The 23,664-nt window shown below is 45.3% G+C and overlaps 1 protein-coding gene across 4 annotated transcripts in view; it reads right to left on the reverse strand.

Annotated features, from left to right (window-relative positions):
* Nucleotides 1–5,620: 5,620 nt before the first annotated feature.
* The window catches only part of GFOD1 (glucose-fructose oxidoreductase domain containing 1), a 117,319-nt gene continuing 99,275 nt past the window's right edge, over nt 5,621–23,664 (reverse strand). For all 4 annotated transcript variants that reach the window (XM_045847016.1, XM_045847019.1, XM_045847018.1 and 1 more), the window contains exon 2: nt 5,621–12,072. In XM_045847016.1, the coding sequence (XP_045702972.1) occupies nt 11,153–12,072 (920 nt within the window). In that variant the 3' untranslated portion in view covers nt 5,621–11,152. The remainder of the gene's footprint in view (nt 12,073–23,664) is intronic.

A 23,664-nucleotide genomic window follows, 5' to 3' on the forward strand; every position in this document is an offset into this window, starting at 1 on the left:
AGAAGAGGGTAGATCTGATGAAGAATCCAAGCAAAAATGATTGCAGAGTGGTAACTCCCATTGTAGCCTGCGTGATCTCTCACGTGTCCTGGACCAGGAGAAAGTTGCCAGCTAGCAACTCAGAATATAAAACCAGAATTAAAAGTTGATTATATTTCTTTTATTACCTGAAAGTAAAATCTCTTGAAACTGGTACTAGAACTAGTTAACACTTGGAAAACAGCTCTACAAAGACTATAAATGGTCTATTATCAGGCACCATGGCAGGCCAGCAACTGAAAACAAGAGCTTTATCTCCAGACAACCAGCTTGCCAGGAATTTGGGGCCTGTTTTGGCCTCCACAAGGCTTATCCTGACTGCTTTACTTTACCTTATAGGGTAATTGCCAGGAAGTCAGTCACCGAATGAGGTCTGAGAATAACCTGAAGATCTCAGAGGAAAGGCAGCAGTGAATTGAAAATATAATTGGGCCCCAGCTGGGTGTCTCAGTCGGTTGGAGCATGGTCCTGTGCACCAAAAGGTTGCAGGTTTGATTCCTGGTCAGGGCACATGCAAGAGAAAGTCAATCATTGATATCTCACCGCTCCCCACCCCCACTTCTTTTCGGTCTAAAAATCAATGAACATATCCTCAGGTGAGGATTTAAAAAATAATAATAATAACAACAATTGGTGTGGCCCCTAAGTTCTCTGAATGTAATAGTCAGGACTCTGCTGTCCCCTGGATTCTATGTCCTGACATGCCTGAGCCAGGCAAAGCCATAATGGCTCAAAGGAATAGTGTGTGAGCAGATAGAAATCCGATGGAGGGACAGTGAAACGGAATTCACAAATGCAAGACAGACAGTGTCAGTAGTGCAGTAATGTCAGTATGGCAGAGAAGTGGCTGTTAGTAACTATGCAGGAATAAGATTGGAAAGAATCTCCGATGAACTTTGGAGATAAATTCCGAGCCATGGGTCCCCAAACCAAAGACTCCTCCCATGAAATGCTGAAACATCGATGTCTGCAATGACATGGCATACCACTCTAAAGACAAAACACTGGGAAAATCCTAATCTCCAACAGAGTGACCTCACTTGCAGGACCCTCCTGATGAGACTTGAATAAATCCAAAAGTCAAGCTTTGAATATAGGAGGTATTGAGACTTAACATTGTGATTATAAGTGATTCCTTAATAGAATTTGGAGACCAGACTTTGGGTCCACGGAACTTTCCCAGGTCCCTAAAGTGACACAGTGCCATCAGTCTGCCCATAGCCAAGGCACGATTTCCCATGGACTTCTCTACGTGACAAGTGGCTGAGAGAATCTGCCAGGGGTCAAAGGTTTTACGACACTGTACTCTGAACCAGCTTTTGTTCCCTCAGATCCAAACTCCTTCAGAGTCTGTGGATCAATGGAGTACATCAGGCCACACAGAGGCACCACATGGTACTGAATTTCAGGGGATTTAACTTATCTGTACATGTCACTTGTGAAAAGGCTTTTTCCAAGCCTTTTAGCTGAGTCAAGGACACCAAAACACCAGTTAAAGAAAGAATGATACAAAGAGGCTTTAGCACAGACGTTGGGTGTTTGTGACCAGGCCTGAATTGTTTCACAAGCCCTGGCCTAATTTCCACAAAGCTTTCAACACTGAGGATGAAAGGCATTCCGGAGCCCAAAAGGATTCTGTCCTCACCCAGTGCTGGACTGTCAGTGGCAAGGCCAGCTGTCTGCCGACTGCTGACAGGCTTAGGGAAGAGCCCTTTCATGCCATTAACACTCTGTGAACAGCCACCCGTGGAAAGAATATCAGCTGTTTCCATAAAGAAATACAAATAATTATTTTACTTTTAGGTTCCCCAGAATGAGAGGGCTCTTGAATGATGGCAAAGAGGCAAATGAGAGTAGGTGTCCCCTAATATCAGGCTGGTTGATGCGAGCAGAAGACAGCAGTTGTGGTGGGGAACTGCAGCTTAAATACCTGGGGAGCTTTACACAAAGATCCAGTGCCGATTTGAGGGCTGGGCCAGGACCAGACAGCAGGGGCCAGGGCTAGATGCAGCTGATGAGTGTCCAGTGGTGCTGGGCCTGGCCTGGTCCTCCTGGGATTTTCTTCAGAAATGCTCAGGTGAAAGAGGAGAAGGGAGATTGTAGTGATGGCCTGGAGAACAAGGTCTCTGATAGCCAAGGAGTGGTAAGAGACCGTGTGTGTGTGTGTGTGTGTGTGTGTGTGTGTGTGTGTGTGTGTTTAAAGGCTAAATGGCAGATTCCTGAGTGAAGAGTTTGTACACTGGGCCCAGGAACAGACTAACAGATAGGGTAAAGTGGCAGATGTTGAATCCTTGCAGACTTCAGGCTTGAGGGAATTGAAAAAAAAGAGAAGCAACAAGAAAGAAAGGTGGGGTCCCAGGTGCCCTTGGGATCCAGTGCTCATTTAACATAGTGGTTGGTATCGAAACTTTTCTAGCAAATGCCAATAGTTTGATAGCTTTGAAGAGCCTTGGAAGTGAATCAGTCACAGTCACACCTTTTGAAGTTCCTGTGAGAATTCCTCCCTCACTCCTCATCTGCTCTCTCCTTCCTCACACAAGCTGCCTTCCGTGTACGGACTGGACCTGTTAGCCACACAGAACCGTGTTTCAGACATCTTATGTAACACTTGTAACACTTTTCCAAATCTCCCATGCCTTACATGGCCTTTGGCCTTTGGGCTCTGGCCTTTGTCTATTCCTCACTTTCATCTACATTTACCCTTGGCATAGCGCTTCTCGACCTTTTGGCTAAGATCAAGTGTATATTTGCCCTTGGCATAAACTACCATTTGCTCCCGCCCCCTACCCCCTTTCTGCCCCACCTTTACCCCCAGCTTCTTTTTTGTCCCCACCTCTTTCCTCCTTCTTGCTCTCTTGGTGTTATATATTGTTTTAGCACTTCGTAGCCCATTGATACACAGCTGTTCTTTTCAAGCTAGCTCTCTTTGCTTCATGATGGGACATGAATGTCAAGTCCAGACCCCTTAGCCTGGCACAGTGAAGGTGACTGGCTTCTCTAGGCTTACCTGTTAGCCCCCACATCCCAGACAGGCAGCCTCAAAAGGCCTAAAAAGGCAGTGGGGGCTCGGTCTTCCTCCCCTCCCTGTAGTCTCACTGGCTGTACGCCTTCCTGCTCTTGGATTTTGAAGAGTCTGACTCATCACTCCAAGTGAGTCCTCAAACAGTCCTGGTCTGACTTCAGCCTGATTCAGACTCCTCTGTTCTCTCCAAAAGGGAGTTCGTGACCTGTGGGAGTTCAGGACTAAGGACTGCCTGGAACCTTGTGGGCTTTCTGGACATGGTCTTGCATCCACTGCAGCCACTCAGGGCCTCTTAGAGTTCCTCCTGCCCAGGTGGCCAGTGATGAAAGGGGCTTACACACATATACGTCCCAGATTGTAATTCTGGGATTGAGCCCCAACAATGTATAAACTATTGGCCAAAAAACAAGTTAATCTATAATTGTCCAAGAAGTGTACCTAAAAAGCATTTAGTCTTTCATTTTCACTCATGGCTATAGAGAGAGAGTTTGGTTTGATCCAAGGTGATCAGAATCTGTATAAAATCAGAAGAGAAAGGTGTTCCCATAATTACGATATGTTAGAGGAAGTCCAAAAACCATCTTAGATACAGTGAGTTCATCTTGCAGAGTTGTGGTTGAACTCCAGCTGCCTTAGCTCAAGTCATCTCAGGAATTTACCCAGCAGGTATAGACTCAGGATAGGATTCAAGAGGAAGCCTGAACCTGAATGAACAAGGCAAGGTATTTTGAATGTTTTGCATCAGCTTTTTGTAGATATTTTGGCTCCAGTGGCCTGTACATGATTTACCTGGCTGTGACTTGGCCCAAACTCCTTGAAAAGTTTTTCTGTTTTGTTTTGTTTTGCATTTCTGTCCTGTACACTTTTTGGACGCTCTGCCAGCAGGGGGCACTGCTACTGCTGAGTGCTTGTAGGGGCTGCCTAAGAATACCAGGTACAGGGATCTTTCCTGCTTAGGCAAGATGAAGGTAAGTGTGGGTTAGTAAAATGGGAGCCTACTACTCAGAGTGAGGTGCAATTATCTATTTTTCATCTTTATACAAAATTCTGCATACTGTATATACATGTAATTCATTCTCATGACAATCGCAGCAGTCATTTTTTAGATTGAACTGCCCAGACAGCAGATCTACAAAGGCAGAAGATAGCAGGAGATGAAAGAAACTGGAAAATGACTCTGTGTGCCTGAGCAGGGGTTGGAAGAAAAGCAGTGGGCATAAGAGGACACAGATTTTTCTTCATTCGACTAGTAAACAACCTGATAACTTGACTGCATCTGTTCTTTTTAAGCAACCCTCCCGAGACTAGGAAAGCAGGGCTGATCATATCCTGTGATTTAGCAGGAAGCAGTATAATCCCTGGTTTACAAAACAAGAAATGGTTTTAACATGAGAGAGACCAACAGCACAAAGATTCCAAATCTGTGCAGGAACAACTAGCTCCTGGATGAAAAATGTACATAAATGCTTAGGAGAGTAGTCTTCCATCAGGGACTGGCTCCCAGGCCACTGTGCTGAGAGAAACTCAGAGGACTGGGTTTCTTGTATTTATGCAGATGGCACTTTCAGCTTTGACATTCTCTCTGCCTTACTGCCTTCTTCAGAGCTACTCGTAGGTTCATGACAGCATCATAAGGTGTGAGAATATTACGCACGCACAGTAATAATCCACGTGAACGGAGGGGTTGGCTGCAGTTTATTGTCTCAGTGGATGGGCTGTGTTCTAAATGCATTAACATCAGAGCCTGCTTGTGAAGTAATGAGTAAGAGCTAAGGTTTTTTTGTATTCTTACTAATTTGTAACTGTTTTTAAATGAAGGGAAGGCATGACCAGAAGAATCACCTGTGTGTGTTCTCTGAGACAGCACAGGGTGGGGAGGAAAGGCCAGACCTTCCATGAGACCTCACGTCATGCAGATTTGCAATTAGACTGAGCTGGGTTCAAGATGGTCACCGTTGAACACCGCTCAGGACATTGTAAGCAACAATGTTCTTGTAAATAGTCAACCAAGCCAGTAAGAAAATGTCTTCCAGAGCTTGCTGTGAGGTATTTAAGATAGTAAATTTATAGGGAATTCTAAAATTTGCTCCCCAAGCTACAATCTATGTTGTCTTGTTTATCTTGACTAGGCTCTCTCTCTCTCTCTCTCAAACACACACACACACACACACACACACACACACACACACAGTCCCCCTGGAATGTATCACCATCATCCCCACCCCCTTTCTTGCTTCAGATTCCACAAACTAGCCAGGTACCTAACTTAAGAGCTAGAGCACCTGGGTCTAATAAACAGATAAACAGCTGTAATTGTTCTTCTCTTTAATCTTTATTTGCTACTTTCATTCCTTTAGCCCACCAATGCAAATTGTGGAGGACAGCAATAAGCCACGTGTGAAGTGGGGCGTGCCAGCTGGCTGAGGGATGCTAACTGGGGCATGGCAGAGGTAACAGCGGGCATCGGCCCCTGGGCTGGGAAGCAGACTGCACAGCTGGGGAGCCCGGTAAGGAAGGCCACCTTCCACAGTAGTTTGGTTTTTAAAACATGAAGCAAAGTTGCATTCTTTGTCCCTTTTTTCTTTAATAACAAAAAACCCCCAAACCTTCTATAACTTATAAGCTATTTTTGCTATCTACAGTAATATTTTTATAGAAAATATAGACTCTGTTTACTTTATAACACACATCTTTCCCCTTGATAAATAATTCTTTAAAATATCTAGTATACATGCCTTGACTTTTTATACATAAGTTTGGTTTTATATATATATACATACATATATACTCAGCTTCTTTTAAAATCAACTTTCTAAGTTGATTTTGATTGTAGGTGATGCAGCAAACTACAGAGTTGGGGATATTCAAAATGTCATTGGCCGATTATCATAGATGGCCTTGGAGTTTTCTCTCGGTGGTGTGATGGTGTGAGTAGAACAGGAAAATGTCTTTCTTCTCTTCACTCAGGGACTGGGGCTTTTAAGTTCTTTTTGTGTGTGTGACTCAAAATTCAGCAATACATTGCATTTTTACTTTTCACCCTCTTAATTCTCTTCATCTGGTCTCATAGTCACAGCTGGTGTACTTGACCTGGGTTTAAATTAGGTTTCTGATTCCGTAACCTTTATTCTGGTGGTGGTGGTGGGGGGGGGGGGATTCAGAATTGCTAATAACATCCGGGGTGAACATAAATCCAGTTGCATCTTAAAGGACTTCTGTCCCCAATATACTTAGTTCCTTTATTTCATATCCCCCACCTCGCACCAAGGTTAAGTGATGGCCCAAGGTCACACTGATTTTTAGTGGCAAACCCAGACTAGAAGCCAAGTGTTCTGTCTGTAAGTCAGTCACATCCTGCTTCACACAGCACCTTCACAGCTCTCAGACGGGAAGAGGAAGGCTCGGAGGGGTGAAACGATTTGTCTGAGGTCCCATGGCTACTCGGTGGAAGAGCTGCAGTTAGAACTCAGACAAGCAAATCGACTGTTATTCCCTGAGTTGTTGGGGCTGAATCAATTTTCTAGAAACTCATTTGTCTTGAATGTACTCATAAAAGCTAGCTGTTTAAAACCTCCCATTGTGATTGTAATGTGAACAGTTAGCTCTAATTTGTATGGTATTTGGCAAGGGCAGGGACATAAATTCAGATGTGAGCCTTTGGGATTTCCTGAGGCCAGTTCTACTTACACCCCCGCCCCCACCTCTTCTAGATACAGATCTGGCTTAGGACTCCCGCTCTACCCACTGGTGACTTTTTTTGGGCCATCAAAGCCCTGAAATTTATGGGACAAAGGTTATGACATCAGGGAGTTTGTTTTAAAAAACTATCAAAGCCCCACATTTCAATTTCCTTTTGAGAACAGGGAGGGGAACGAAAGAAAAGCTGTGTGCATCTGCAGTGTGGCTTTGTGTCTTTACCAGCAGCTGGCATTCCCGCCCTAGGCGGGGAAGTGGGCACATGGGGGACACTGGGTTTCAGGGCACAGCCCTGACCAAGTCAGGCTCCCAGGACTTTTCACAAGACAAGGCCCCCCATGCCACTCCCACTCCCACCTCCATGTGCTGCGGTAAGAGGCGATGGCCTCAAGTGCTCACACTGGAGTCTGGAGGTGCGGCCAGCACCATATCTGAGTGACCACATCAGTTAACAATGGAAAGTAGTGGCCCACCGACCTTTTCTTCCCCCGCATCACAGTCCCCATTTGCTGGAGCCCCTGGGAGAACCACTGAAGCATCTGCTCTCGGGCTACTAAAGCATTGCACTACTGAATACTTTCAGATCTGTTGCCTTCTTTTCTGTTTACACCAGCAGTGAGTAACAAGAGGAATACACCTGAGGAATGACAAAACCATGTCCTATGCAATGACTCTATCTATGCTTAGTGTGGCAATCAAAAGCTTAACAGGGCAGGTGGCCAGGGCCACTACAGAAAAAGTGCAGTGTCACGCTGTCTCTGCTTAATGGTTGTGTGACTCTGGGCAAGTTACTCTTCCTTATGAGCCTTGATTATCTCATGTGTAAAATGGGAATAACAATATCCAATACTAAAGGGTTGTTTTTTTGGATTAAATGAGATAATGTACTTAAAACACTCTGCACACAATGGATATCAAGAAATATTGGAGCACCCTGGCTGGTGTGGCTCAGTGGACTGGGTGCCAGACTGCAAACCAAAGGGTCGCTGCTTTGATTTCCAGTCAGGGCACATGACTGGGTTGCAGGCCAGGTCTCCAGTAGGGGATAGGGGGCACTCAAGTGGCAACTACACATTAATGTTTACCTCTCTTTCTCCCTCCCTTCCCCTCTCTAAAAATAAATAAAATCTTAAAAAAAAAAGAAATGTTGGCGCACACAGAGTACTGGGATGGCTCTCTGCAGAGGGAAAAAGGCTCTGGGAGAAGTTCATCTTGAGTTGGAGTTAGCCAAGACTACTGTTGGGGTCCAGATGCACAAAGGTATCTGCTGCCAGGCCAGCTAAGAGGTGTCTGCAGTTGCCTGCTACGCCTCTCCCGTTAAAGGGCGAAATCATGGAAAAGCTGATAGTGGCCATGGACTCTCTTCAGAGGAAAACACAGAGTATCCAAATAAGCCCAGAGCATGCCCATACACTGTGGGTGCCATGTAAGAGCCCCTGGCCTACCTCCTCTCTCAGAATTTGGAATTTTGGACATCTGCAGAAGCAACCAGTGGCATGAGCCAAAAAAAACCAGTGGCATGAGCCAAAATTTCCAGTAGCAGAGGCACCTGCATGAGGATGGTAATGAATCAGACACAGGCAACTAAATGTGATGACCCTAAAGTGGTGCCTCCATTACACCAGCTCCTTAGGACACATTAAACAAAGCTGAAAGAGCAGGGTTATCACTGGGACATAGCCTTGGTCAAAGTCAGCTGATGGTACCCAAAGCCCTGAGGGCACTAACAGGTGTTAAACTTGGTCTCAGCAAGCTCTGTTGAAAGCTTGAGATTTTACCTTGTATTGCAATTAAGTCTCTGCAAGTGGTACGAAAGGAGCAAAAAGATCACTAAAGAAGTATCTTAAATCCATTTACTATTATTTTTGTATTAAAAACATGTACTACCTTGGTCTTTTCATTTTCATTCCTGCATCTACCTACTATGTGCATGAGTACACAACTACTTTTCATGCTTTTTAAAAGAATATATATTTTTCCTATATACTCTAGTCTCAAATAAGAATTTTTACTTAAGATACCGAGTATCACAGAGCTCAAAGGTCTTTGGGGTGGAGAGACCTCCCAAGTGTTTGGTTAAGTACAGAAACTTAAATCTGAAACCCCAGGGGAATCCCTACTCAGATTATAAATGACTTAGAAAAATGAGACCCAGGGAGTCATCCAGTTTCCTTTTCTTTCATCATTAATCACAGCCTTTCAAGGCTAGCTAGGAAAAAAAAAGTCATTCCACTCAGTTTCCGCAAAAGCTATCCAAAGGGCAATTAGAAGAACCTGAACCAAAACAGTCTAGGGCATGACCCTCTGCTCAAACTATTACTGGGAGACTTCCATTCCATCAAATCTCTAGTTTTGAACTGATAGCTACAAAAGCTTGACATGTCATCATGAAGTCTGAAAAACTGATCAGGGACTAGAACGTAGCATGCAGAGTTCCAGCTGACCAAGCTTACCATGTTGCAGTAAGGCCCCCAAAGTAGGGTGATTGTGTCCTGGAAGGTGATTCTTACTCCTCGGTGCTAGAAAATGACCACCATTCCCATGGTGTTTGGACACCCACAATGCACCTGTGGGCAGCCTGACCAATGTACAATTTCATAGTATATTGGCCCTGGGAGGAGAATAGAGGATCAACTGATTGTACTGTTGGTTTTCAGATTCTGCCTGCTTGGAGCCAGGGGTGAACTCTCGGCCCCTTAAATTCCCCTCTAGTTCTACTGCCAGTCATCTGAAAAGTAGTCTCAGCCTCAGTTGTGTGAGCTGTGAACAAAAGTCATGCAGATTTCCAAGTACTACTTTCTACACCCAACCTTAACAAATGTCTTCTACGGGATGCAGGATTAAGAAAGATAATTCCCTATTTTCAAAATGTGTTTGGCTTGGTCCTTCTTTCGAAACCAGCCCTGAATTTTTAAGAGTGATTTTAGTGACATTTGGTGGCAATGAGCATTTACAAGCCCGTGTGTGTGTGTGTCCAGGTTGTTCCCTTTTGGCACTGCCTGCTCTGTGCCTGCGGTTTGCCATCTCCAGTAAAAGCTCTGAAGGCAGAGGGTGAGAAGACAAAAGAGACGAGAGACCAAGGAGTAGAAGAATGTGTTTTTCCCAACATTAGCTTCTCAATCCCCCATGAAAATACAGCTGAGAGGGCTCTAAAACCCTATTTTAGAAACACTGAAAATTATGTTCCTTGTCCTTTTGTTTTGTTTAATACCTATTAAATTTTTTTAGGTATCTGAATCATCATGGCAAAGGAAAAGGGCCTTGATTTTTTTTTAAGGGAAAAGGACTACATGCAAGTAGAACTGAAGACTTCCCTTTTATATCCACAAAGCTGCATGAAACACCTAAAGCCCTGCCCTTGCTTGGTAGGGGGCATGGGTGTCAGAGCACAAATCAAGCCCAGGGCTGGCTCACTTTCCCCTCCTCTGGGGAACTCCCACCGCAGCACTGTGGCACATAGCTGTGCCCAGTTCTTGAGGGCAGCGTATGAGCTTGTAGTCAGACAGACCCACACCTCCTGCTGTCTCTTTGGCGCTACCCATGGAGCCAGGTGAGAGAACAACCTCAACACTTCAGTACTGAATCCTTCTTATGCTCAACTCTGCTCCCCCAGAAGAAGTATTACCAGATGGCTTCTTGTAGTTTTTTAATTGCTCATAAATTCAGAAGAATATGTCATTCTCTGCCTCATCTGTTTCCATGCAGGGTATGTTCTTGCTTCCTCCTTTTGCCTTAAAGTACCCATCTCTCTGCTGGCCATTCCTGGCACTCCCTTGCCCCACCTCAGGCCAGGTGAAGGGCAGTGGACCAATTAGGAAGACACTCCCTCCTGCTTCCTAGGAGGAAGACCAATTAGTTGAGAAAGCTGTACACTTTACTACCAAGTACTTTTTCCTGCAGACACTTAAAGTGGCTTCCTGGAACTTGAATTTTCTCATTAGTCCATTGCACCCCCACCTTCCCCAGACTAACAGGCTTGTGTGGACATGTGAGGATGTGCCTTCTGCCAGTTTGAGGGGACTAGGGAGGAGGGAGAGTCTGCGAGAACTAAGCTTGATCTCACAGGAGCATTTGGCTTGCAAAAGAGGCCAAGGTGTGGGGAGTGGATGAGACAAGGAGGAAAGCCTCCCTCCTTGCTTCTCTACCTCTCATGCAAATGCCCAGGGATGACCTCAGAAAAGGCAGGCCCTCTGAACACTCTCAAACTATTTACTCAGCATCCTAACAGTCTTGTTTGGGGCCCCTCACCTGGGCTGCGGTTCACCTTCCCACAGGCCATTTATTCCCATTGCCCCTCCACCTCACCCTACTCCAGGAGGCCACCTCTCCCCAATGGTTTCCCCAACTCTGGGCTGCACACAGAAGGTCTAAGTCCTCCTAAGTTCCCAGACCATGCTAACAGTACAGGGACATCCTGCTCCTGCGCATGGCCTCACTGATCAGGTAGGCGGGGCTCAGTTCCGGCTCCTCAGTCATAATGGCAATGTTCTGCCACTCGCCGGTCTGGCTGGACCTCTTGATGGTGTCTACCACACACAGGGCATACAGGCAGTCGTCAAAGGTGGCGGCCATGGTGAGTGGCCGTCCATCCCATGTGCGTCGGTCGTCCTGGTCCTGGAAGGCCTGGCGCACCGCCTGCATCATCTTGATGGTGCCACGCAGGTAGGGCGAGGGGATGTCGCTGAAGGCCTTCTCAGGAAGTAGGGAGTTACTGACAGGTGTGGAGTCCTGCAGAAGCAGCTCCTGCTCCGGGGCGCTATTGCGTTGCCCGTACAGGTCCGTGCCCACCGCCAGCAGGCGCCCGGCTGAGCCCACCACAGTCACATCCTGCTTGAACTCACCTGGCACGTTGAAGTTGAGGGTGACGGTGCAGCACACCCCACCCTCCAGCACCATCTGGAAGGTGCAGAAGTCGTCGCTGGTGATCTGCCTGATGCCCTTTATGTGGTCCGTCTGCTTCACAAAGGTCTTGAGCAGTCCGTGGACCTTGACAGCCTTCTGGCCAGTAAGGAAGGTGAGCAGGTCGATGATGTAGGTGCCCACCGAGTGCAGGCCGCCTCCGCCCATCAGGTCGTCGCAGCTCCAGTTGTACTTCTTGCCTAGCAGGCTGCCGCTGTGCACCTGCACCTCGCACACCAGCAGCTCGCCCACGTAACCCTCCTCAATAAGCTGCTTCATGCGCACGAAGGCTGGCAGGAAACGCAGCACGTTGCCCATGATGCTCATGAGCTTGGGGTAGTAGTGGGCCGCAGACATCATGCGGAAGGCGTCCAGTGGCGTGGCAGTGCGGTCACAGATGACGTTCTTGCCAATGCCTGCGGGCCGGAGAAAAAACAGCTGATCAGGGTGCTGGGTGGGGAGCGAGCGGTAGGGGGCGCTGTGCCCCCCGGACGTTAAGTCTTAGACTGGGAACCAGATCATATTGGGTATCCTTAAAAAGATTTTATAATACCTTTTATTTATGCAAAAATAATATATTCCATGTATTTCAATGTCCTCTATATAGTCAATTATTAAATAAGTAAATTACTTAATTTTAGTATTAAACCATCAGCATTGCTCAGAAAACTAAAAATGGATCTGCCTTTTGACCCAGCAATTCCACTGCCAGGATTACATCCTAAGAACCCTGAAACACCAATCCAAAAGAACCTTTGCACCCCAATGTTCATAGCAGCACAATTTACAATAGCTAAGTGCTAGAAGCAACCTAGATGCCCATCAGTAAATGAATGGATCAAAAAACTATGGTGCATTTACACAATGGAATTCTATTCAGCAGAAAGAAAGAAGGAACTCCTACCCTTTGCAACAGCTTGGATGGAGCTGGAAAGCATTATGCTAAGCGAAATAAACCAGGCGGTGAGGGACAAATACTATATGATCTCACTTTTAACAGGAACCTAAACAACAAAACAAAGAACAAGCAAAATATAGTCAAAGACACTGAAATAGAGGACAGGCTGACAGTGACCAGAGGGGAGAGGGGAGGGAATTTCAGGGGAGAATGGGAAGGGTTTACAGGAACAAATTTAAAGGACACATGGACAAAAACTAGGGGGCGTGGTAATGGGAGGGAAGTGGAGAGGGATGGGTGGGTGGGCTGGAATGGGAGTAAAAGGCAGAAAACTGTACTTGAACAATGATTAAAATAAAATAAAAAAAATAATCTATTTCTGTATGAAAATTACTACAAAAAAACCCCATCAGCATTGATATGAATACTGATTTTAATATTTTAATAGCCTATATTTTAGAAATCTTTCAAAATATTTAAAATGTTTAAAATATAAAAATACCTTATTTAATGTTTTATGTATATAAGTCTATAATATGTTATATACAAATGTTACTTATAAAATAAAATATATTCAAAATATTTAAATATAAAATGAGTTCTATTAAAGTATGCAATATAACCTTTTTACATATAACATGTTTTATTAAAATTATGTTACATATGAAATGCTTTAAGTTTTATCTTTTATGTAAAATAAAATTTTATTTAAAATGTATTATTAAAAATATCATATGTAGAGAAAAGAATAGTGTCTCTAGCTGGACAAAACCAGATCATATAAGCTTAAGTCAAGGCTGAGGTCAATCTGATTAAGTATGAGGAAAAATTTCCTAATGATATTTTTCAAAGGCCTAAGTTTTTAAAGAGGCGAAAGATTTATACGATCTGAAGAGAAACCAGAGTATGAAAAGGCCTAAGCTTTTAGCTGTCTCCCCCACAGCTACCAACAAAGGATTATATTTTGAGTGTTATCTTGCTTGCTTACTTTGCATTATGGACCAGGGCAAGCAGTGATCACAGGTATGTTAAATGTTTTCTGCCTCCTTATGGGAAGAGCAGATATTATCTGAGGTGTGGACAGTGCCAGTTCCTCCAAGACTGCCATCTGTCTCACAGTGAGGTTTAGTTAGTGCTTTTGGCCAATGGAGTTGAGGACGAATAAGAATTAGGGTTATGTGATGACCATAATGAGTGCAAAAATTACAGGTAAATGCAAGCCCTTGAGGACACTAGGTGGTTTGGGGTGTGGGAAAAGTAGAGGGCCAGAAAAAAGGGGAGTGACAGAGAAGGAGAAAGGGACTTATTCCACAGAAGCCAGAGTCAAGGAAGAGAATCAACTCAGTTGAACCTGGAGAAAGAGCCAAGTGGAATTCAAAATAACAGAACAACAACAATAACAGAATTATATGAATTTTGTTAGCAAGCCAGACTAAAGGATGCTAGGTAAAAAGATCTGGAGAGCTTCTTAGTCAAGACACATGCCTGCCTGTGGCAGGGCTCTGTTGTCCAGTCATGCTCTGCACACAGACCCTCTAAAGGGTACCTGAACACTCCAGCCACAGACACGGGAGATACCGCATGAGCTATGGGATGATGACACACATAACCCCATCCAGCTGTCCAGACCATGTATGCCTAACTTGACAAAATCCATGGCATCCAACAAGCTGAGCTGAGCTAGGGTCCTGTGGAAGTCCAGTAATTGTAGGTTTCTGTCTAGTGTGGACACCTGGACAAGGCCACAGCCCAACACATGGCTCTCTCACTTTTCCATTGGAAGAACTAGTCCAGCAGCAGACATGGTCAGAACAGATTGTAGAAAATAAATAAAGTCAGTGGGTATCAATTTCCACATGCACATCTAATCCTGGCCCTGAGTGAAAGGTCTGGAGGCTACACAGCGACCACATCCTTGCTTTTCTGCATCTCCTGACCATGAATGAGCAATAAGAAGCACCTTTAACTTTTAGCAACCAGGTTCCAGCAGCGGGATGAGGAAACACCGGTGTAGATTACCAGAAGGGCCATGCACCTGCATAACCCAATGTTCTGATAATATGATCCTGTAGGCATTAGGCTCATGTAGCACCAGCTCATGCGGGCAGGAGCAGATTTACATGTAAATGAACTGGTAGGTCACTGCAGGGACAGGTGACAAATGCTGCCCAAATCTGCCTCATACCTTTTGGGTACAGGCTGTGGCCTTTCCTATACTCTGTACCTCAAGGTACCCCAAACTGGGACCCTTGACTGCCATCTTCCTGCTACACTATATCGGTCATATTAATGGCACATAAAAATTTTTATTTTTTTTGCTATAAAAACTATAAAATAAAATAGTAAGAGAAATAAATTGCGAAATTTCATTCATTCCCTCCCCCAAACAATCAATGAATGGATAATTCATTGCAGTGCTATAGGTGAGAAGATTCTGATGAAAGCTGGACTCCCTCTCCAGAATATGCAATATGAACATATGAGCAAAACTCTGCCCCATTCTGAGCTCACACATGGCTCCCCCAAGGTTCTCTTCCTTTAGGCTCTTTGTGCACATTGTGATTTCACACTATGCAATAAGTTCCTGGAGGATAAAGGCTGGGTCTTCTAGATGCCCACAGCATCTACAGTGGGGTTGCATGTTTTGCAAGGAACCCAGTGAGCGTTGTTGATGCCAATGCCAGGCCCTACCTCTCTACCCACAGTCTTTTATGAGTCTACACTTTACAGATAGGTCTCAGCAACATCTTAATTTACAATCTTCAAAAGTCAAAACAGACTTCTAGGAATCCATCATAAAGAAATAATCTAAAATGTAAGCACAGCTTCTCACCCAGAGATGCTTCTCATGCATTATTTATTAAAGCAAAAAGCTGGGAACAATGCAAATGCCCAGTGCTAGAAGAATTGGTAAGTACACTGTAGTACAGACATATAATGGAATATTGTGCAGCCACTGAAAATGATGCTTATAAAGACTTTTTAATGGCAAGCAAGATGTTTATGATGTAATGTTAAGTGAAAAGGGCTCTATTCATAGACATACAATGATCTCAACTCTTTTTTTAATTTTTAAAAATTGATTTGAGAGAGAGAAAAACATCAAGTTGTTGTTCTGCTTTATTTATGCATGCATTCATTGGTTAATTCTTGTATGTGCCCTGACCAGGGATCGAACCTGTGACCTTGATGAATCTGGACAATGCTGTAACCAACAGAGCTATCTGGCCAGGGCCTCAAGTCTCTGTTAAAAAAAAAAAAGAAAAGAAAAATCCTGGATGGAACTACCTCAAAATATTTACAGTGGTTAACTGATTTGTAAGATTATAACTGATTTTTATTTTCTTCATGACATCTTTCTATATTTTCTAAGTGATTACCTTTATGTTTAGAAAAAAAACAATTTTTCTTTGGTAAGCCCAAAGGAGACATGAAGACCTTTGAAGGACAGGAGGGCTGGCCCTCCAAAGCCCAGGATGGGCAAGCATGTCCCAGAGCTAACGGACCGGTCCTGATACCTGTGCCCCAGCAGGCATGTGAAAGCACCATGGACCCCGAACGTAGGATGTTTCAGAGGCTCAGGCTTCATTGACAGGTCTTCTGCTCCAATTCCTCAGGACCTCTTCATGATCCTGGTGAAAGCTATGGTTTCTCTCCAGAAGATGCAGCTCAAACATACATACAAAATTTTATCCACATCCCAAGCCCATGTACATCCCCCACCCCCAGGTTCTGGGGAACAGGAATCTCCACCAAAAAGTTTGGATAACTTCTTGAGACCTTTATGATACAGTGTTAAAAACAGGATAATGCTTCCAGTTTTAAAAGGACCCAAAATGTAAAGCTAGCAGACCCTTCAGAGACTTGTAAAGTAGAGTTTGTTTTCTCTCTGTTCCGGACAGTCTTACCCCAACCCCACCTCTCAGCCAGACTTCTGTAAAGCCCACTCTGGAACACCCCAAATACTTAGATTCTCTTTCCCAGCTTTTTGCCACCCAAATTTGCCCTACCAAAATCCCAAGGTTTTCAGAAGTTTAATAAGAATCAAGGGCTTAGACTAAAAAAAAATTGCAATTCTATTTTTGTCACTGTTGTTCTTTGCTTGTTTATATGTTTTATTTTAGCTTTGTCAAGGTATAATTGACATAGAATTATAAGACATTTAAGACATACACTGTGGAAGGATCCCCCATCTACTTAATGAACACATCCATCACCCCTCGTATTTATCTTTTGTGTGTGAGAACATTTAAGTTTTACACCCTTAGCCAATTTCAATTACACAGTACAGTATAATCCACTACAATTACTGTGTTTAACCATTTAATTGTAGACTTCCAGTCATCAGACACTGTGTGTGTGCAGGTGTGTGTATAGGTGCACTAGTGCAGTGCAGAGCATTTCCCTTACCCCGAAAGTCACATGCAATGTCAATGGGAACTTGCATTGTCAGAGGCAGAGGGTTGACATACCCTACAATCCTGGGTGTGTCAGATGCCATTGAATATACACTGAATTTCTCCCCAAGAAAGCAGATAGATGATACCTGCCTTCAAATCCCCTCTGTCAGCCTGGGGCTTGGGGGTTTAGCACTCCAGAAAATATTGCAAATCTTTGGTGTCTTCATGATTTTCATATGCCTTGGCACAATGCTTTTTTTTTTAAAGATTTTATTTATTTATTTCTAGAGAGGGAAGGGAGGGAGATAGAGGAGAGAGAGAGAGAGAGAGAGAGAGAGAGAGAGAGAGAAACATCAATGTGCGGTTGCTAGGGGTCATGGCCTGCAACCCAGGCATGTACCCTGACTGGGAATCGAACCTGCGACACTTTGGTCCGCAGCCCGTGCTCAATCCACTGAGCTACTCCAGCCAGGGCCTAGCACAATGCTTTTCTTGCCACCCCCAGAGAAAGTGCTGGAATGGGCTCTTTAGAGAAAAGCACTCTCTCCATTTGTGCTAGAAAGGAAGTAGTAAGTAAGAGCAAGATCTTGCACTCTTCCCTAAGCACATGGGTCTGACATCCCTTTGTTAGGAAGGTAAAGATATTCCACCACAGAGACAGAAACTGAAGAACACAGTTTCTCAGGGAGAGGAAGTCAGGGAGAGGCAGAAGGCCCCTTTCAGAGCCTGCTACTAGGACAGCTGTGACAGATTCCTAATGGGAAACCAGGAGGGGAAAACCACAACCCTGGTCTCTGCTCTGCATTCCCTTAGAAGAGACTGTGCTTTCTCACAGGAGGGCCACCTCTACCCCTTGCATTCACGCACCTTTCAAGGCGTCACCCAAAACACACTCCCTTTAGGTTTGGGGTTCAGCCTCTCTTGTGGTAAGACATGGTGTCTTTCTAAGGCAAAAAAAATTGAAAATTTTGGGAACTCAGACAATCTAAAAGAAAATCATGCCATGGAGAATCAAGCCAGGGGGCGTGAAACACATGGACTCAATTTTATTCCAAACAAAGAGGCAGTACAAATGGAAAGCAGGAAAAAATACTAAATGCTTAAGAAAAAGTGCTTTGTGTTTTCCAAGCCCCAAACATTTCCCAAGCAGCCGGAGAGTTTCAGCAAAACCCACTGGTGCTCACGATGATGTAAAGAAACAGCAGGAGCTTTGCGGGTACTTGGAGGCTCGGGCGGGTGGTGGCAACCCTGCTGATCCCCTCACAGAGTGGGCCATTACACCTGCACCCCACACTCAGCTCGCTCAACCAGGGCTCTGTCCCTGTACCCAGAAACGGATGTCTTGGAATCTGGCCACATTTGTCAAGGTTGTACAGTATGACTACGAGCAGGGGGCAGAAAACATAGCAGGACTGGCCTAGGCATTCTGGGGAAGTCTTTAAAACCTACCTCCAGGGAGACCATTTACCCCTTTGCATGAGAACAGAACGCTGGGTCTTGGGGGTTGGGGGGAGCTTGGGGCTGGAACCCTACTTTATTTTTTAAGACAAGAATCACTCAGCAAACAAAGCGAGAGCTCCCTAACTATAAAATGGTGGAACTCTAAGCTTCTCGCCTATGTCATGGGGAGAAATGAGATGGATGGGCAACTTCCAGAGGGTCAAAGTACAATGTGCAAGGCAGTAGGCCTGCTTTTTGTCAGAAGCTTTTAAATTAAATAATTTCAGAAGGAGCTTTACTGCCCTCCTGAGATCCATCAGGGAGAAGTGGAAATTTGGCTCCCTCCAAAGCCTGCTGAATGTGTTCTCCATAGCAGAGCCAAAATATCCAAGGCCCTCCTGAGGAGTCAGCACTGTTGTAAGGACTTTCCAACCAATAGACGCTACAGTCACCTTCAAGCAGCTGCTCCCCCCACATCCTCCAAGTGCAAGGTCTCCAGACTGTGGGGGAGCACCCCTCTGTATCTTTTTCCAGAGACCAGGGCATTACTCCATCCAAATGGGTCCCCTCCCACCCCAGGACTGGGATAAGGGGCTTCCCAGTAACACCTCTTGGGAAAGACACATGGTCTCCGCTGTCCCACAGAGCAGCTGCTCTTTCCTGTCCTCGATCAGGAAGGTTATCCTGAGTACCTGGAGTACAGCTGTTACCAGCCACCTAGAGCCCTTTGCTAGCATAATCATCCAGGAACTTCAAAGCATCCCTCCCGCCGCCAGCACATTTCCAGTGACACGCTCCCTTATCTAATCGATGGTGGGAATCTGTGTGGCCCATGCTACTTTCCCACCCATTCTTCCTGATTATTACACTTGTGTTGACAGTCCCTTATCTTCTGAAAGCCAAATGGGTGCTGGTCCTGCAGGCTGGCTTGCAGCTGTCCTGGCAGATTGGCAGAGTCCCACAAGAAGTCCCACCATATATGGCTTCCTATTTTTTCCTCCCATTCACAGAAGGAAGAGAGGGCTTTCTCTGCAATCCATGCAGGGAAGTCATTATCTTCACTTACACTCTATTCCTTTAACATTTCTGTGCTGGCCACAGGACCAAAAAATGAGTAAGAAAGATGAATAGGGGCTCACAGTCTAGTAGAGGAGCTTAACCAGAAAATGAGCGATTATGGGAGCTAATAGATTATGGAAGGTAATCAATGACGAGATGTATTGAGGGATGAGCAATAATGAGAGCACAAAGGAAGGGCTGTGCAGCTGATTTGGGCATGGTGGGAAGCTTTGCCGGAGAGCGGACATCTGAGCAGGGTTCTGGAGCACGGGTAAGAGTTTCCCTGTTCATTCAGAAGCTTCACAACTCATTTTAACAATGGTGTTTCACCCTGGACCTGGGAAACTGCTAAATTTGGACTCTTTACAAAACTGGCACATGTATATCCCGATGCTCCATTTTCTGAGGGAGAGGTTCAAATCTTAAAAGAGTCTATGATTCAAAGGAGATCAGGCAGAATTAGAGTTTAGTGTAAAGAAAGAGCTAAGTATCTGAACAGACTGGGCTGTTTATAACAGCTCCTTTCCTGACCCCTGAGATGCAGGACATTTGGTCAGTTTCACTCACTCACTGCCACACTCCATTTAGTCCAAGTCTCTCTTCCTTTTCCCCCCACCCAAACCCTTTATATCCCCTCCTTTCCTCCACCCTCAACACACGTGTTTTCTTTCAGCTTAGAAGGTGCAAGAGAAGTGGCAGAATCAGTAGGAGTGACTTGTCTGAACCCCGCTCTGTGCCCTCTGGGACTTCCTGCATATAAATAGGAGGCAAGCTCATTTGGAGAAATTCCTCGTCCTCAATCCCCTGAGATTTCCTAGAGAACAACCTCCTAACTCAAACCATGAATCTGATCTCTTCATAATAACAATGACATAATTTAAACCAGCAACAAACATTTACAAAACACTACTCTGTGCCAGTAGAGGCTAAATATTTTACATATACTTCAATTTTTTAGTGTACATAACCCCATGAAGCAGGTACAAATATTGTCCCCAACTTCCAGATGTGGAAACTGAGCCTCTGGGCAGGTAAGCGACTTGCCCACAGTTGGACAGCTCAATGAGCAGTGGAGCTGGGATTTGAACTGCGACTCTGAAGAAGCCTGGTCTGAACTTCGCTCCTACTGCCTTCCAGCCACACATGTCTTAAGACTAGTGAGGTTATTCTTTGTACCCATATCTAAATTGTATACAACACCCAGAGACAACCTTCATCTCCCCGATATCCGCTACCATTCTTGCTACTGTACCTGTGCACACAGGCAAAGCCTGCCCCCCTCAGCACCACAGGAGGGTCAGAGGTGAACTGTGGTGAGAAACCAGGGCAGTGCGTCCCTGACTAGGAGGCTCAGCTGGTCGAAGCGGTGTCTTGTACACCAAAAGTCTGTGGTTTCGATCCCTGGTCAAGGTGCATATAGGAGGTAACCAATCAATGTTTCTCTCTCCTCTTTCTCTCTGTCTCCCCCTTCCTCTCTCTCTAAAAATCAATTAAAAAGCATATCCTTGAGTGAGGATTAAAAAAGAAAAAGAAACCAGGGCCACAGGGCTGGGGGTGCCTAGGGCTCAGCTGCTCGCTGCCAAAAGTCTCAAGCAGCTTGATTAAATTTCCATTCTGCTTCCGAACCTGAGATAGAAATGGGTCAGGGTGACCCATATTCAGCTCCTTTTGTCAAGGTCAGTGAGCTCTGAAAGGGGAACAACTAAGGAAAGGAAGTCAGCATGGCTGATATAGATAGGACTTGATATTGAACTGAATCAGACGTTCAAGTGCTTTTCTATAGCCAACCTGCCCTTAAAGGCCAGCCCCCATCTCACCAAGCCTTTCAATGGACTTTCCTCCACTACTCAAGCCTGACCCCTTTCTTTGTGCAGAAATCCCATCAGGAGGTAAATGCTCTCAGATGGTTTCATGGGCCTTAGTATTCTGGAGTCACTGAGCCCTTAATACTAGTAATGGGGACGGTACCCCAGAAACACTTCATCTTCAGCTTCCCCATTGATACATCCCACACATCTCCACTGGTTGAGAATGAGAATCTGATGTTGGAAAGTCACAAGCCAGCTCCCCAGAAGAGAAAAGAAACGCTTGCCACTTCTAGCCCAGGGGAGACCAAGCACGAAGATTTAGAAACGGCTGGTAGGCATGTGGGAGCCAGAGACCTTCCAGACTTGGGGCCAGCTTCCCAGGCAGGGGGCTGGAGGCCACCCTTCCCTGCCTGTGGGTGGCACATATAAACTCAAGTATGAGGGAGCAGGGAGGTAGTGAGGGGGCTCATGGGAAAACAGAAGCCTGGGGTTGGATGTAGTCTCTACACAGTGGTCAGGGACCTGGGGACAGAGAAGAATGGCCAGGACTGTGGGCCTCATCAGTTGAAACCTGTTATGTTGGTCCCAAATAGCCAAGTGACACCTTAGTGGTCATTATTCTGGGAAGTGGCCTAAAACGTCCCCTCTTGAACCTGCATCCCCATTCCAGACCTGGGCAAGCCGGGATTCAGGGCACAATACAGGACCGAGGGAACACAGCCATTCACATAAGCCACACTTTCCCCATGGAAGCAACCACTTTCTGCAGTGAAAGGGTGCCAAGGGCAAAATGCTGACCAGTTGGACCAGCACAGTCATCTAAGAGACTGAGCTACTTCAAAGGAAATGATTGGGTTAGGTGAGATTAGCAGGTTGGAGTAAAATCCCATCCCCAACCTACCCACCTAAAGATGGAGGCCTAGAGTGGTGATCAGACTGACTGCAGAGAAACAAAAACAATCTGTGCTTTCTCTTCCTAAGTAGAGTGTGAATTCTCATCACACATCCAAAAGGGCGAGAGCCTTATGTTATCTCTCAAAGTCTCCACAGAGTCCTGGGCAAAACCTCAGGACCTAACTGTCGATTGCAAGTTGACACTTTTGGCATAAACACTATCCTCACTGTGCGGATAGTACAAAAGACAGTAGAATTTAAAACAGGCAACTTCTCAAAAAAAAAAAAACAAAACAAAACCCAAAAGGTAGGAAACTCTCCATTCAAAAGGGGCTATGCTTTAGTGAAGGGATCATGGTATATTTACCTAGCAGATGTGTCTTTTAAGAGTCAGGATATTTCACACCGTCTAAATTTTTGGCCTCCCTTAAAAAATGGGGAAAGTCAGAAAATTTGGGTTTCTTCCCCCAGAGCTTCTGCATGACAACTACCAGTTACCAGTGGCTTTCATAGTTAGGTGGCACATGCATCTCCAATATACCACGGTCCCCACCAGTCCCTAGTGTGGGGCTGTATCAGATTTCCATGGCTACCATACAGCTACAACAGACTAGCAGCTTAACACAACACCCGCTTACTATCCTTGAGTTCTCTAGACCAGAAGTGCAGACAGGCTCAGCTGGGTCTCTGCTGAGGGTTTCAGAAAGCCACTCTGGGAAGGAATATGCATTGAAGTCCACAAGGTTGGTGGCTCAACTCAGTTCCTTGGGGCTGTAGGCCTGAAGTCCCCCCGGCTGTCTAGCTCCTGGGCCATTCTGTCTTTAGGCCCGCAGCACACGTGTAAGTCAGTCCTTCTCCGGCCTGCAGTTTCCCTGACTTATTCTTTTGCCACCAGCTAGAGAGAACTCTATCTTTACAGGGCTTCTATGATTAGATTAGGCCCACCCAGATCTTCTCTCTTTTGCCAAATAACTAATCAAAGAAGTGACACCAGGGGGCAAAGGTCATCTTAAAATTGCTCCAGCCCAGTCCACTCGTTTGGGCACGAGCTCCAGGAAGCCCTCCAGGAGGAAAATTCTCAAGTATTCTTTCATTATAAAGTGACTCAGACGTTTGTAGACTTCCTTGTCAACCCTCCCTTTGTTTCTATGTTCTTTGAGTAGATTTTACTCCATCAAAAAGGAAGAATCGGTAAGGTACCCTAGACTTCTAAAAACCTATTAATAGTCTCCTTGTTACCACCATGACCGCGTCCCCAGTTCAGGGTTCCCTGTAGGCAGTGGTAATAGAACAGTGCTGGGCAGGGCGGGAGCCTTGGTCTCCAGGCCCAGAAAGGAGCACAAGGAACGGCTGAAAACGTTATGCATGCACAAAGTGCCATCGGGCTTCCCATCATCTCCATTAAACTTCACAGTGGCACCAGTATCCCCATTTGTCCCAAACAGGAAACTGAGGCTAAGGGAGATTATGACTGCTCAGGATCATAGCTATGTGGCAGGTCCCCACTGC

This window comes from Phyllostomus hastatus, unplaced genomic scaffold, assembly GCF_019186645.2.
Source record: "Phyllostomus hastatus isolate PE091 unplaced genomic scaffold, TTU_PhHast_1.1 phas_contig_524, whole genome shotgun sequence".
Classification (NCBI taxonomy): Eukaryota; Metazoa; Chordata; class Mammalia; order Chiroptera; family Phyllostomidae; genus Phyllostomus; species Phyllostomus hastatus.